The 14971-nt window shown below is 47.8% G+C and overlaps 1 protein-coding gene across 4 annotated transcripts in view; it reads left to right on the top strand.

Moving 5' to 3' along the window:
- The window catches only part of LAG3 (lymphocyte activating 3), a 177945-nt gene extending 163576 nt beyond the window's left edge, over positions 1-14369 (top strand). The window contains exons 2-10 of one of the 4 annotated variants that reach the window (XM_051780803.1): positions 2258-8167; positions 8564-8682; positions 8827-8998; positions 9161-9387; positions 9659-9916; positions 10090-10383; positions 10728-11018; positions 11280-11395; positions 13754-14369. In XM_051780803.1, coding sequence (XP_051636763.1) covers positions 8628-8682; positions 8827-8998; positions 9161-9387; positions 9659-9916; positions 10090-10383; positions 10728-11018; positions 11280-11395; positions 13754-13861 — 1521 coding nt within the window. In that variant the 5' untranslated portion in view covers positions 2258-8167; positions 8564-8627 and the 3' untranslated portion in view covers positions 13862-14369. Of the gene's footprint in view, positions 1-2257; positions 8683-8826; positions 8999-9160; positions 9388-9658; positions 9917-10089; positions 10384-10727; positions 11019-11279; positions 11396-13753 lie in introns of all 4 variants that reach the window. The other 3 variants (XM_051780801.1, XM_051780802.1, XM_051780804.1) reach the window with 3 other exon arrangements.
- Positions 14370-14971: the final 602 nt, after the last annotated feature.

Below are 14971 nucleotides of genomic sequence, written 5' to 3'. Positions count from 1 at the left end.
GCCAGGGGCTGTCATTCCCAGTGGCACTGAGACAGGAAGGCAAATTTGGAAGAGTCTCTTGGGTCAGTTTCCTCATGAGAGCAGCTGTAAGGTGGAATCTCACCATCAAGCACCTGGCAAAGTTTCCAAGTTATCTTCTGACCCTTCAGTGAGCATGCCCCTTCCCTTTGAGGATGTCTCTATTTTTTATATCCACCCCAAACATTTGTTTTTCACAGACCAGGAAATGCTGTTACTCTTGGCTTGGTTATTTTTTTTTCCTTTTGAATAACTACTCTTGAGCCAGTATGACTGTAACCTCTTTTTCCATTATTAAGGCTTCTGAACTTTACCTTGGCTCATGACTGGACTATATTGCCCATATTTCCTCCTCTGCAGAAGCTCATCTGGTCTTACAGTTCAAACAGGGGGCATACAGAGCCCTTGGGGCTACCAGTCCTTCAGAGTGACTTTTATTTTGACTTAATAAGCAACACATAGAAGAAAATTATAGTAATTAAAAAAAACCAAACAAACATGAAAAAATAGAAACCCCTCTATCTCCTTCAAGTCTGGAAAAAATGAGCCCTCTAAGTACCTGTATCTAGGGAAAAAACAACCAGTCCCTGCCAAACTCAGGGGAAAGTCCCCACACCCACATGCCATCACCACCTCAATTCATTTAAGTCCAGGAGCTTTTTCCTTCCTTTTCCCTGTGGGTTATGTGCCTCAGCTCAGGAGTTATGCTCCTCCACTGTTTTCCTCTACTGGAGTTTTCTTGCAGAGCAAGACCAGCTGGCTTTTATTTCTGAGTCTTAAAAAAGGCACTCATGAACTCTAAGGGAAGCCCTCTGGTCAGGGCTGTGAGTGAGGGAAAAGCCTAGGGAAATATGAATAGATAGTGTTTTATTCTCATGATGGTGATCATCTAGCTTGGCTCCCTCATTCCTGCAGAGTCTCATATCCTAGGGCTGAGCAAGAGGATGCCACCGACCATTTTTCACGCCAACAGTCTGCAGGTGGTGAAGAGGCCACTACAAGAGTTCTTCCCATGTCAGGGCCTTGCTGTGAAAAACACATACCTAATTTTCAGCCAGAATTTTGGTTTTAATTTTGAGCCTCTGGTCCTCCTTATGTTCCTCTGCTGGAGTAGAGAATCTACCTCTATTTCACATCTTCTTCTCATGGGAAGAAAACATCAAAGATGGATTGTAAGAGCATAAAAATGGTCGTACCAATGGTCTCTCTATGGTGCTCTGCTATGGCCAATACAAGATCCCTAAGGAAAGGCATTGAGAATCAAGGCATCATGTAGAAGCTTCTTGCAAGCAAGAGTCAAGGACATCCTGAGCTGGCAGTCATACCAGTTCATCACATTCAAAAGCCAGTGAGGAACTGATCCTCCACAAATTACCTAATCTGCATTTGAACTCATTTATACTCCTGCTCTCCATAACATCCTAACATCCTCTAACAATAATTACACTGTCTTTGGGACATGCAAAATGAATTTCCTCTTGTTTGCAGTAAAATTGCTGCCTGAGCTCACCACTGTTTCCTTCAGATTAGGTAAAAGAGATCAAGCATCTCAAGTTTATCCATTTCAAAGCAAGATCTTCAGGCTCCCAAGTCAGAGTTGGTTTGGTTTTATTTTTGTACCACTCTGCTAAATCCTTTTCCCACATCCATTTTCAAAATATGGACACATTCCAGTAACTTGTGCTGTAAACAGAGGTAACGCAATCTGTTCACTCCGTGAGATCCCATTTAATACAGCATGTATCATCTATCTCCCTCCCTGGAGCCTTGTCTTCCCAGGATACTGTATTATGTTGCGGAAGCGTGATTCCACATACTTTGTTCCTCCATGTAGAACCTTATGTTTTAATTCTAAGCGTGATCTTACCAGGGGTTTTAGGAGGTAGTTACTTCCCATTAACTCGGCCAAATATATGCACCGTGCCAGGAGAGACAGTCACACCTGCAGAGCCGTGCAGCCCTCCTAACCATATTTTGTCATTGTAAGACATCCATGAACATCAGAAAGCATTTAGATGTTGAGCAGATCATGTGACAGCCTAGCACTGGAAGCTCACATAGTCTGAATTTCTAGGACACTTTCATCTCATCAGCAAAGCGTCTGAAGTATTTACGCAGGACACAAAAGCATTAGCTGCTTTATCTTCTACTCTCACACATGCTGTGCAGCTAAAGAGAGTCCTTTGGTCTTTTGTGGCTTTCTGAGAAAAACCTGGCAGAGAAGTCTGTAAGAGTGGAGAGAGCTCTGTGCAGCATGAAATGTTCACCTTCTGTAGAATGGGACCTGACACCTGCAAACAGAAACTTCTTAGCACCAGGGAAAATTATCAATGGCACCAAACAAACAAAAAAAATCAAGCTTAAACCCATGTTTTCTGCATGTGGCCTCAATTGCACCACAGTGACCAGCTCCAGGCAGAACCTTCTAATATTTAGTTGGCTCTCCGTCTTGGGAAACCAGACCTCTCCCAGCCCTCCTTGTGTCACAGGAGGTCCCACCCCTTCTTGGGAATTTTGAAGTCCATTTATAGTTCCATCTCTTTGGTCCCAGCCTCCTTTGAGGGTAAGGAAGACTTAGATCTTACACCAAGAATGCATGCTGTATGTGCCAGCACAGTGAGAATGGGGGTAGCTCCAGAGCCAGAGGGGTCTCTTTGCAGTGCTAAAGGCAAGAACACAGCAAGCAGTGATTATCCATAATTGGAAGTGTTCAGGATTTTCCTGAGCCTGGCCCTGAGCAACCCAGTCTAGTTTGAGAGTCACTCTACTGGGAGCAGAGGGGTGAAATAGAGACCCCAGAGGTCCTTTCCCACCTGAATCTTCCTGTGATACTGTGACTAACAAACAAGTGGGTTTATTTGATTTTGTGGTGTTTTTCTTAGTGAGGCAGTAGAAGATATCTTAAAAAGGATGCAGGCTGCTACCTGCCATGAGGTGCCAAGTGGAGAGGAAATTGAAAAAACAGCTCAGTTACCACTACATTCTGAATTGCAGTCTGGCACACAATCATGTTAATCCAGCACAAATGCATAGTGTTGCAGAGAGGGCCAATCCCATCTTCCCTTTCATGTCTCCTGCTGCCTCTCTTTTGTCAACACTGATGAGCAGTAGAGAATTGATCCAGCTGAAAACTAAACTATAAAGGAATAAACCCATTTTGATTTACAATGAGCCCTTTCAGTTTAAAAATGCACCATCTCCCTCCCTAGCAATTTTTTGTTCAAAGTAAAGTGGTTGGGGATCACCAAATCAGAGACTTTATTCTCTTCAGGACTATTCTGGAGCACTGCTGTGCCCCTCCTTGCTGTGCCATCATCCACAGCAACTTTCCCAGTGATTATATTCTTCTGCAAATGATTTTTCATAGCATCACTGCTCCTTTAGTTACCCTCTACTTTTTCATATCTAGCTTTCCCACTAAGAAAGAAACAACATATTCTCTATTTAGCCTGCAGCCTCCAGAGCTCCAATGTACCATGAGATATGTGCTCCTGTTCTCCTGCCATGATGCACCATGAAAACACAGCATGTGGATCAGACCCACTTTTTCACAGTTTCTGGGGACACAGGCAAATACGCCTAGAGCCAGACCCCTCTGTGCTCTGAGCAATGCTCATCCTCCAGCGTCTGAAACATGACAAGGTGCCTCTTCTCTGTTGGAGAAACCCAGGTTACTGCCCAGAGTAGAACACAGAGAGGATTTGAGCCCCATGAGCAGAAGGCACATCCTTCTGTGGCAGTTTTTCTCTGAAGGGATACTGTACTGTCAGTTGAGAGCAACAGCAGCAATAAAGATATGAGCCTGGAATATGTGGATTGGCCTTTCTCTCTTTTATGGCACTTTCAGAGGTTTTGTTTGCTTGATATTTCTGCCAATGCTCTGCCTGCTTTCTGGGCTATCCCTGGTGTCCAGCACTTGTATGTCATCCAGCTCTGCTGTGGGCACTGGAGCTTCCAGTCCACTGGGTCCCAAGGACCCTGCAGATGGTCAGACTCTTTCTCTCCAGGTACCCTGGGAGAAACACATTTTGGGAGTCCCACTCTCAGACCAAGGTTCAGCTCCCATCAAAGTACTCCTCAGCTCATACCTGAGTTAAGGCAATCTTTCAGGACCACTCAGCTGCTGCCCCAGCCTCTCAACAACACGTTGGGTCAGTGCCTGACTCCTTCACCTCAGTGTCAAGGTCACTGTAACTGAGAGCAAAGCTGGCAAGTGTCTCCCATCCCTCTTTGCTCTTGAGAAAACCCAGTGCAGCCCTGGGATATTTGGAAGGCTATTGCATATTTTTTGATTGGATTAGAAGCATGAACACTGCAATGAGAAGGGAGTCGAAATATAACCTAGTTTGCTGCATGGATTTTTGTATTTAATCCACCCCACCCTCTGTGTTGCAAAACATGGAGGTTGTGGCATCAAAAATATGACTTAACTAGGTATTGGCCAAGGTACTGATAGCCATAACCATCTCCACAGGTAGCTGTGATGACCAATAAGGATTCTGTAAGTGTCCCATCTCTCCTTGAGGAAGAATCTGGAGGTCTTTTGAAAGAGAATAGTTATACAGTCCTCCACAGCGAATGCTGGCCAGTTACAAGATACCAGATGCCAAATATGCCCATGAATGCTGCAGATTTTCTTCAGTAATTAAATCATTGGGGGTTTTGTTATGTTTTGGGGTTTTTTTTTTTAGCAGAAATGCAGCCCACAACTTTAGTCAGATCCCCCCAATGTTGTTTCGGACTTTCTAATTCAGGTTTCTCTGGGATATGCAGCTGAGTATTGTCACACAAAGGGTACTCACCTTCTAGCACTGTAAAGAAAGAGGCTGCAGATTTGTCCAAAGACCCCATAAAGCTATGTTTTCTTAAAGGTGCTCTCATGGGATTCTGGGAAGCAGGGCACTGCTAGACTCTCCTCAGTGCCCTATCAGAGATCTGTGGTGACTCAGGCACTGCCTCCCTAAAAAGGACCCTTTCAAAAAAGCCTCACAATCAGGCAGCCAATCACTCTGCCTCCTCCTAGCACTTCTGCAGTGGCACATTTTGGTTTTGCCCAGATCTACTGGGAGATGGAAACTTTCTCTTTTCCGATGCTCTTCTCCTCACTGCTTTTTGGGACCTGTCATCTCAGATGAATGGGTCCCTTCTCCAAGACCACCCTCTGATGTGTTGATGTGTGGTGTACCCAGCCCCTGGGGAGATAACATGCCACTTCCAGGCATCATGAAACATGTTTGGTGCCCACCCTGGACTTAATTTCATATACAGAATGCACCTCTGGTTGGTACCTTGGTAGAAACTATCATGGCCCTTTGTGTGGGAAAAGTGGTTTGCATTCCTCTACCTCAAGGGTGCCTATTTTGATGCATTACCCCATTGTGCATCTCACAGAAAGCCTACCAAGCTGTGGACACCAGCTCTTTCTGCCTCAGGGTTCTGCAGCTTGACCTCTCTGCAGCAACAAGGTGTTGACTTGGGAACCACTGCATCTGTCCCAAGTGCCCAGAGAAGGGCAGCTCCACTACTTCCTCTCTGCAGCTGAGCTTAGATTTCTTTTAGTTCCCTAAGCTTCCCAGTCAGCGCCAGAAGTCTCGCAGTTAATCCCAGTCCCTGTTGCCTGTGCAGGTGCCTGTTGGGTACCAACCTGCCCAGCAGCTCTTGCTCACACCACATCCTTGCCAGACCTTCCCTTCTGTTTCCCCAGGTGTGGCTGCTTTTTGTTTACAGTTCCTTGCCATGAAGTTATTGGTTATCTCCCATTAGTAAGGAACTTGGTTTTGCCTGCTATGTTTGCTTTAGCACTGGACAAACAGCAATCAGGATGTTTTACGTGAGGTCCTTCTGGCAAGCACTCTATCTCAGGAACGCCCAGACAAGCTGATAACTCAGTCTTCAAGTCATGGCATGGTTTCCTAGATCAGCCGAAGTCTGAAAATAAATTCTAGAGCACCTGAGAAAGTCAGCATAAAGTGGAAGATTGTGACTACTTTCAGATTTGATGGTGCAAGGACCAAAACATGAAAGTGGAATCATTCAGAGAAAAACACGGTATTACAGAAATCTGGAAATGCAGTGGAAAATTCCTTCAGCAAGACTAACTCAATGATACTGCAGATCAGTGTTTTCTATTCCTATTTTTCTTGGTGAGTGTAGTTTGCATCCATAAGACATGCCAAGAGAGACAAGAAGAGCAATGTATTAAGGCTGTGCACAAGATGACTGCTGCGGTGAAGTCCGGAACCTGGCTGAAGCTACTAATGCCTAACATGGACAAAGGAGCATTTAGTGAGCTGAGCTTCTATGTCCCTGCCCTTGGCTACTCCTGTTGCAGCCTGCCCCTCATTCCCCATGGCTCTGCCAGGGTCCCACACATCCCTGTCAGCCTCTCTGCCCAGGGGACCCAGGCGGGCGGTTCTGAGAAGATGTCCCTGTGCTGATCTCTCTCTGGTCTCTGTTATCTCTGCCTCGGGGTCCCATTCTGGGAGATGACGAAAATGCTATTCGAGGGAGTCAGCATTTAAAATGGGTCGTTAGAGAGAAACGTCACAGTGTCTTTGCTAAAGATAGCCTGGTGCTGAGTAAAACAGTGCCTCTAAAACCTTCCTTTTACAACATGCTCACTCAGCATAATAACCCCTCGGCCTCAAACACCCCTCCCCAGTGCCAGGCAGCTCCTGTCATTTTCCTGGGCTCTCCATCAGTCTCTTGTGACCACCTCTTGGGAAGCTGTAGCAGGATGGGACTACGTCCTCTGCTTTGCTGAGTCTTACAAGAGATAAGCATTTCCTAGAGCATGAATTCCTTTAAAAGTGGTTTTGAGGGCTAAAGTGGAATAGTGCCAGGGTGCCAAGGCTACAAGAGCAGAGAGAGTTGAGATGGAGGGAGAAAGCAATGAGCTCAATGTGCCCCTCAAGTGAAGCCAGGAGAGGGGGAGCAGATGATGCTGGACTGCAGCAATGTATGTGTCTCCCCACCACGGTTCCAACTCCCTTCTCTCTCTCTCACCTTCACCCACACACTCACACCATTCTTGCACTGCTGATTCAAGGGAAAGAAGCGGTTGATGCTTTATGCTTGAACTGGTCACCACAAACTGTTTTTCTTGAACAGTAGGAAAAAAACACCTCCTGACAACTGTCGCAAGTTCTCCCCTATCTTTGCTCCTCTCTTTCTCTCTCATGCGATCCCATGGACTGTGTTACACAAGAGGGCATGTGGGACCATTACAAAGCAGTCCCTCGGGTACATGGAGGCACATGAGGTTCCACCTGTACACCAGTCCCACTCCTCAGGAGGCTGGAAAGCCATGTGTGATGAAAGAGATGAGACCTGTCACTGCAACAGGGGTCTGCTGAAGCGAGGCATAGCACTGGCCCTCTTTTATCCTCCACCTTCACCACCCAGCTGAGGAAAACCAGAGAGCAAGCAAGGATCCTTCCACAGTTGAAAAGTGGCCACTATGAGTCACCTCCCTTCCCCCAGCCTGAGGAAAAGCCCCAACACTTGGGGGATGAGCCACCGAGGGGCTTGGGTGTCTGACACATGTCACGAAGGGCTGATTAAGTCCGAAAGAGTCAGAGCAGTGGGCTGCTGGAAAGTGTGAACCTTAACAGTGGGGGTTCTCTGAGACAAAATGGGTCCCAGGATGAGGCACATGGATGGAAATGTACTGCCCTATGTAAAGGTCAGCAGCTTAAAGGGAGCAAGGTTGAGCCCCCTCGGTGCATGAGCTTGAGTGGGTTTTCCCAGAACTGCTGGAGGAGGAGGGTCCCTTCCTCACACTCCTCGTCGTGCCACAGTATTCAGCCCCTCTTTTCAGTTCTGATTCCTTCTTCTGGATGCTCCTCTCTATCTCCTTGGACCACCCAGGCTTTGTCCCATATTGGCCCTGGACTCTAGATTGTTGAGTCACATGTGCCCTACTTGGAGCTCACCACAGACCATTTCCTCATGCTGCCTGTGAACTGACCAATGAGAAAAAGCCAAGAAATTAGCTCATTTGGAGGATTAAAGAAGGAAAGAAAAAGAAAATGAAGGAAAAAAAAAAACCAAGAAGAAAGAACAGCAGAAATAAAGACCAACATGTTCTCAAAAGCCCTGAAACAATTAGAGGGAAGCTGTAAGAGACGGAAAGATCAAACCAAAAAAGGTAAGAGATGAAAGAAAAACATGAAGGGCACTTGCTGGGAAGTGTCTTCTACACTTTTTCCACTGGCTATGTAGAAGCGAAATTTGTAAGAAAAACAACAGCGACTCAAAGAATTTCCACTAAAAGATGCTTACAGCTGTGTCTCTGGTCCCTCCCTCCTCTGCTCTCACGTGCCTCAGGCTTATACTGGTTTCTTGGTGGTGACGCATCTTCTTAGTGATATGAGGAAATTTGCTGCCCACCTGCAATATAAGGGCATTTAGGGAAATGCTTTGATCAGAGAGAGAGAGAGAGAGACGGCATGAGAGCAAGCACATCCCAATGACCCCTCTTTGCTTACCCACCAACTTCTAGCACCTTCTTTGCCCATGCCTCATTTTTACTGATCTCTTCAAGCTTTGGACCTTGTCAAGCACGGACCCAAGTAGGAGGCAGCCCCTCGCCTTTCCTGGATGCCACCATGAGGCTGGTGTCCCTGGTGCTGTTCCTCACCTTTGCCCTGCTGGCTTTCGGTGGTAAGAGGGGCTGAACCTATTGGGGAGGGCAGTGTAGCTCAGTAAGCTGAGCCTGGGTGTTACTTGGTCCCTGACAAGACTGGAAGGGAGAGTTTGTACCCTTCCAATCCACCACTCTTTGCTCAACTCTTTATCTTGTTACAGCTGGTCACATCCTAGCAGGATTAGCGGAGGGGGAAAGCAGGGAGCAGAAAATGTGGGTCAGAGAGGGGAGTTCAGCTGTGCTGCCCTGCCACTGGAGCCCCAGAAAAATGAGAAAGAGCTTGAAGCAGCTGCCCGACAAGACATCTGTGCAGTGGAAGAGGCATGGGGGAAGGTATGTCAGGGTCAAAAGAAATTCCAGTCCTTCTGTGGGGACTGGAGAGGGTGGGAGACACTTTGAGCCCCTTTTCTCTTTCCCCATCTTCCCTCCTTCCTGCCCCCTCCCTTGATCTAACATTTGCCTCTGGGATGAGCCGCTCACTTATCCCACTTCCAGTGTCCACCAGGAGTCACATGGGGTGCTGGAGGTGGGGTACTCGGGCCTCCAGAAGACGGCACTGCTCATGAAGCCCCGGGTGTCACTCCAGGACTCTGCCTTACACAACGGCAATTTCTCCCTGCGGATTGACCCCGTCAGGAGCGAGGACGCTGGGCTGTATGAGGCACGGGTGGAATACAACTCGGAGGTCCATAGCTGCCATGTGGAGCTGGGGGTAGTTACAGGTAGGAGAAGATAGAAAACCTGGAGAATGTTGATTTTAGGACCGGGGAGGTTGTAAAGATGGGATGGGGTGGGGATGCTGTGTTTGGTTGGGCAGGTAAGAGTACAGGCAGTATCCTCCTGAAAGCACACAGCTTCCTGCTGTCTGCTCTCAGTTCTGGAGGGGCGCCTGCCTGTGGGACAAGGTTAGGACAGGGGGACACAAAGGGTTGCGTTGGTAGTTCCCCTGTGATCTTAGCTCACCCCCCACCCCAACACTTTGGTTTTTTGCAGTAACCCTCAGTCCACCCAATCCTGTGGAAGAAAATGAGCTGCTCTTGATGAGCTGCAACTCCAGCTACCGGGCCAGCCTTGTGGAGATATGTTGGTTCCATAACGGGCACCTGGGCCCCACCTCCAGGACCTTCTGCTCTTTGTCTGGGGCTCTCTCCATCCTGCGGCCAGCCATGAGTGATGCAGGCTCCTGGCGCTGCCAGCTTCGATACTCTGATAACGAGATAATTTCTGCCACGTACGACCTGCAAATTCTAGGTGACCTCAACCTCTGTGTTGATATTCCAGCATCCCCAAGTTAATCCCTTTGATGCGACTGACTAACCCCAGTAGTTCCAGCTTCCCAGCTCCCACCCTGTCCTCACTTCCCAGGTCAGTCATCTCCCATCTTTCCAGCCACCACCTCACATTGTGCTCTTTCTCTGGCTTAGGTTTTGATGGCCCAACCAACCCTGTGGTCTATGCTGCAGCTGGCTCTGCAGCCCATCTACCATGCAGCCTGAGCTACCTTCCCAGCTCCTTTCAGATGAACATGGTGACAGCCCACTGGAGCCATCTTGCAGGAGGACACTTGCAAGACTGGGACATCTTCCAAAATCTGAGTAACAGAAGCTTCCCCCTGCATCTCCCTGTGGTGGGGCCGGGTGATGCAGGGCAATACCGCTGTGCTGTCTCTGTGGGCCACAAAACAATCAGCAGGGAGGTGACCTTGGCAGTGGTTACAGGTGAGAGGAGAGACAAGGAGGTGCATTACCCCTCTGGAGTCCCCCAGTGCTTACAGATAAACCTCCCCACGTGTCAGTGCAGTGAGCGTGGGTAGCTCCTTGATCATGAGTTCCCACCTTGGGGTGAGAAACAAGATCTCTATTGAGAGCATTGCACTGCACTGGAGTCTGCTGAAGTTGGTTTTCCTTAGTGACCTGATTATTCCTCTTAAAACTAGGGAAGACAAAGAAAATAAATTAGAGGAAATAATAAAGAAGGGATGTAATAGAAGAAGGATGGATGAAGAAGAGATGTGGACCTGTCTGTAGTCTTTCCTGAGGGTATTTTTTTTCCTTTGCTGCAGTGACTCCAAGCATCCAAGGACCAGTTTCTGAGGGGAGTCGTTTGCAGCTCATCTGCAGCCTCACACACTCCCGGGGACATGAACGTTTCCAGTGGAAGCACCTTGGCTCAGTCCCCACTAAGAGCAAGCTGGCTGTGGCCACCCCCCAAAACCTGGAGGGCAACAGCGCCCAGATGGGACCTATCTTGAAAATACCCAAAGTGTCACAAAAGGATACGGGCACATGGGAATGCAGTGTGTATGGCCCAGAAGGCCAACTGGGAGGAGTGGAGTACAAGCTGCAGATCACAAGTACTGTCCCCCATGTATTTGTAACCAATCTCTTCTTGCCCTATTCAGTTCCCTGGTGCCTTTCCTGTCTCACTTTCACCCTCTCCTTCTTCCCTTGGACCATTTGGATCCCATCTCCTTGTCATCCTGTCCTAGCTCTCACCAGTCCCTTCTGTTGCTCCTTCCAGTTCCCTGCACTCTTTCCCATTTTGCCCATTCCCAGCCTTGCCCCAGTGCAAAATTGACATTCCCTTCCTTCCTAACTGTGGTTCCTCCTCACAGGTGCCCAGGTCTCCAGCCCTCCTGCTGTCTTCAGTGGGCAAGTTACTTTTGGGCTCACACTCACTCTCTTCCTTCTGCTTGCTGTCTGTGTTGTGGCTCTGGCCCTACAGAAAAGGGTAAGTGTTCATCACCCAATTTCTGTTATTTTTCCTGTACATCAACCCTTATTTGACCTTATTTGGCAGCTCTGGCTAACCATGGTGTTTGTCTGGAGGCAGGCCAGACACCTCAGAGGAGGGATGAAACCTCCGAAGAAACAACCACAGCCCAGTCTTGAAAAGCTTCATGTTTATTCTCCCACAGATTAAGCCACGCTGTGCTAGAGAAGGGTTAATTTTCAGGCTTTTGTACATGTTGTCTCTCTTATTCCTTATCCGGACACTTTAATGTAACAATCTCCTGTTCTATATGAATGCCTACTGGTGCCCAGAAACAGATCTCAATGCAGGGCTGTTGTTTCTGGCTCAGCCTTCACATCTTAGCCTCTGCTTCTGGCAACTTAACTGACCTCTGTTTGCTCAGCTTGTTCCAGTATCTCGTCCTCTGAAAACTCTACCTTACCTTTATGATCCCAAAGACCAGGCCGGGGCTAATGGTTCCCAAGCATGTCCCCAGAAAAAAAGCTATGCAAACAAGTCAGACTGTTGCTCTGCAAGTTAATTACATGGCAAATTCGTCCTTCAAGGTATCCTTTTGTTGACAAGAGACACCTTTCGAGTGTAGGTGTGATGTAGTTGCCTTCTACTTAACTTCTTGGAAAGGGTCCACAGTGAAAAACCCCTTCTAGTGCAGAAGGGACTGGGGGATTGGAGTGGTCTAAGCTCAGAAGACCTTGCCCCGGTGAAAGAGCTGGGAGCATTGGAATTGCCTTGAGCTGAAGACAAGGGATGTGTTAGCATTGATAAAAAGTCTTAGCAAGTCCCAGTGGCTGGAGACTGAAGACAAGCAGCATAGGAACAAAATCAAGGTTGGAATTTTTAAAAACCACTGTGGGTACCACTAGAGCAGCTCGTGACAGGTTCTTCATCATCCATCCTTAATTATCACTGATGGTAAAGGATAATCTGAGGCAGAAATCTACAGTTTCTGTGTGACTCTCTGGACTGTGCAAGTCCGGGACAAGATGATCAGAACCACCCTTTCTGGCCAAAAACCTTGGGAGAAATCCCTTGGCAGTGTAAGTCTAAGGCCTCAGCTAGCAGGAAATAGGACACCTGGGTGTCCAGCTGTTAGTTAAAGTTTCATGTAGCCAGGATATTTACCACCCTAAAACATTTGCATATGCCCTCATGGCCGTGCTTTGCTGAGTAAGCAAGGCTCCTGTGTTGAAGCACGGGTCCTCCATCCACAGGTGGTCCTCAACCAGCTCTGGGTGGCCCTGCTTTATCAGGGCGTTTGGACTGAATCATGTCCAGAGCTCCCTTCCAACACCAACATCCAGTGATTCTGTGATTCATGCCCTTCTCTGCACAGACTCCCCGCTGGGCTCATCCTCCATCAGAGTGCAGATGAGGTGCCTCAAGCAAAGATATCAGCTCTTCTCTGGTTCTCTCCCTCTCTCTGCTGGCATCCTCTGAGATTACATTTGCTCTCCTTGCATTAGCTGGACACCGGATGCTCACCGCAGTGTATCATGCACACTTGATGGGCTGTTGCCCACACATTAGGAATTCCTATTCCGATCCCCTGAGCCTATCAACGTGCCATTGGTACTGTTGCATTTCATTCATCCTGTCACTCAGTTTAGTGCTCTGTTCTCCTAAAATATCTGGGTCTTGTGTGATATTTTCATCCTCTTTCTTCCAAATGAGGCTCCTCAGCTTTATCAGCTACCTAACTCATTAGCACTTTCACACTCTCTATGCCAATAATGACTGATCTTTGAAGACTTGTGCTTATCATTTCCCTACAGCCTGACAGAAGCATGCCAGCAAAATCGCAGTCCCTTCTTAGCTGGGATTACACCTACCATGCTACTCTCCAACTATTCTCATCCTTCTTGCTGAACTGATTGTCTGTGTGTTGCCCTATACTTCTACGCTGTCAGAAGCCCTGAGATCTACATCTTTTCCATTGTCTAGAAAGTCACTTGTGAAAGTAGTTCTGTCTTTAATTTGTTCTTATCTCATTTTGCACAACCCTTTACCACCTGAAAAGGTGGTGTAAAATCTGGCATACCATCAAACCTGACATTGGCTTGACCATTGCCCAGATCACTCTTTGCTCTCCCTTAAGCATGTCCTGTCTTTGTTATTCCTTATGCCCATGACATCACTGAGGATCATGTTGGGACAGCACTCCCCAGAAGAAACTGCAGGTCTCAGAGAGTGGCTTCTTCCCTGGCTCTAGGAGGGAATGGGAGCCTTATGGTTGCAAGCAGTAGGATCGTGTCTTCCATGGCAAGGAGAAGCCCAGTCTACCATGCCATTCAATCTCCCTCCCATACCTGATGTTGCCTCTTTTTTCCCTTTCAGGCACAGACTCCTGCCTTCTCAGCACTGGAAGGGATGATTGGAGTCCCTGGGCCGTGGAAGTTGATGAAGGAAAACCAGAAAGGGAAGATCCAACAAACTGAGTGCTGACAGGAGCAGGGACACCAGGGCTAGTCTGCATGGGAGGATGAAAATCTGTGTGCCGTGCTGCAGAGAGATGGGTGCCATGCAGACCTGTCAGGGGGGTCTAGGGATGGCATGAACAATGCAGAAGGCATTGGGAGCTCTGTATCTGCAGAGGGGCTGGGAGCTGCCTACCAGGGCAAGGCAAGCCTCACTGCTGCAGTAAGGTGGCCAGCAGCACAGATGCTTTGGAGTTATTGGGAGTATTTGAGCCAGTAGCTATTGCCTGCTTTAGTGCCAAATCTCTGCCTACTCTTTGTCCCTTTTTCGTGGCTCCTCTCACAACCTTTCTCTGGTGGAACACCAGGATGCAGGAGATGGCTGGAATCTGTCTTTCCTGCAGCCTGATGGTGTTTTCTGCCCCCCTTGCTCGCTTTCTTCTCCCTCTGCCTGCACTGCCCTGATCACTGTCCTGTTGCATATTTTGAGCATTTTAACTTATTAGAAACTCATTTTAGAACTGAAAATAAATCTATGTGACAAAAAAGCCCGCTGGTCCCTGTATGTGCTTATGGGGGATTGTGCCTATTTGACTGTGCCGGGTGTACCTCTGCCTATTTGAAGCCGTTTCTAAGGCCTTTGCTGCCTTTCTTTCTTTTTCAGTTCTGTTTTACTGAAGTTGCCTGTTCATTTCTGACATTTTCACAGCGGGGAAGGGGAAATTAAATGCCACTAGAGAAGAAAGAATCACAGGTTCGGTCTCTCCCTTTTGCTGTGTTTCAGAGTCTTTTTTTCTTTCTTTTTCTCCCATCTGGCTGTCCCTGTTCATTCATTCATTTATTCCTTTCGTTCTCACATTTTCCTGAAAGATCTACAACTGATGTTAGGGCTCTCTGTCACTCTCCTCCTGCTAAGGATGTATTTAGTAATGCAAGTGTGAGTCTGCCAGGTCCCATCTCTCAAGACCCTTAATGTGTTTAGCTTTCATGTAGTCAGAGAATGCTCTTCACCTCCTCTCTGAAAAGCCACGGAAGACTGTAGTACTGCTCTTGAGCAGCCATTACATGCCACCCCAGAAGAAAGCCTCACTAATAAAGAGAGCCACACATGTGGTGTCTCCCATATGGGTCCCCAGGC

The sequence above is a fragment of the Manacus candei genome, unplaced genomic scaffold (genome assembly GCF_025592945.1).
Source record: "Manacus candei isolate 608988 ecotype Guabito, Panama unplaced genomic scaffold, ASM2559294v1 h1tg000014l, whole genome shotgun sequence".
Lineage (NCBI taxonomy): Eukaryota > Metazoa > Chordata > Aves > Passeriformes > Pipridae > Manacus > Manacus candei.
This window is presented reverse-complemented; position numbering and strand designations above follow the sequence as displayed.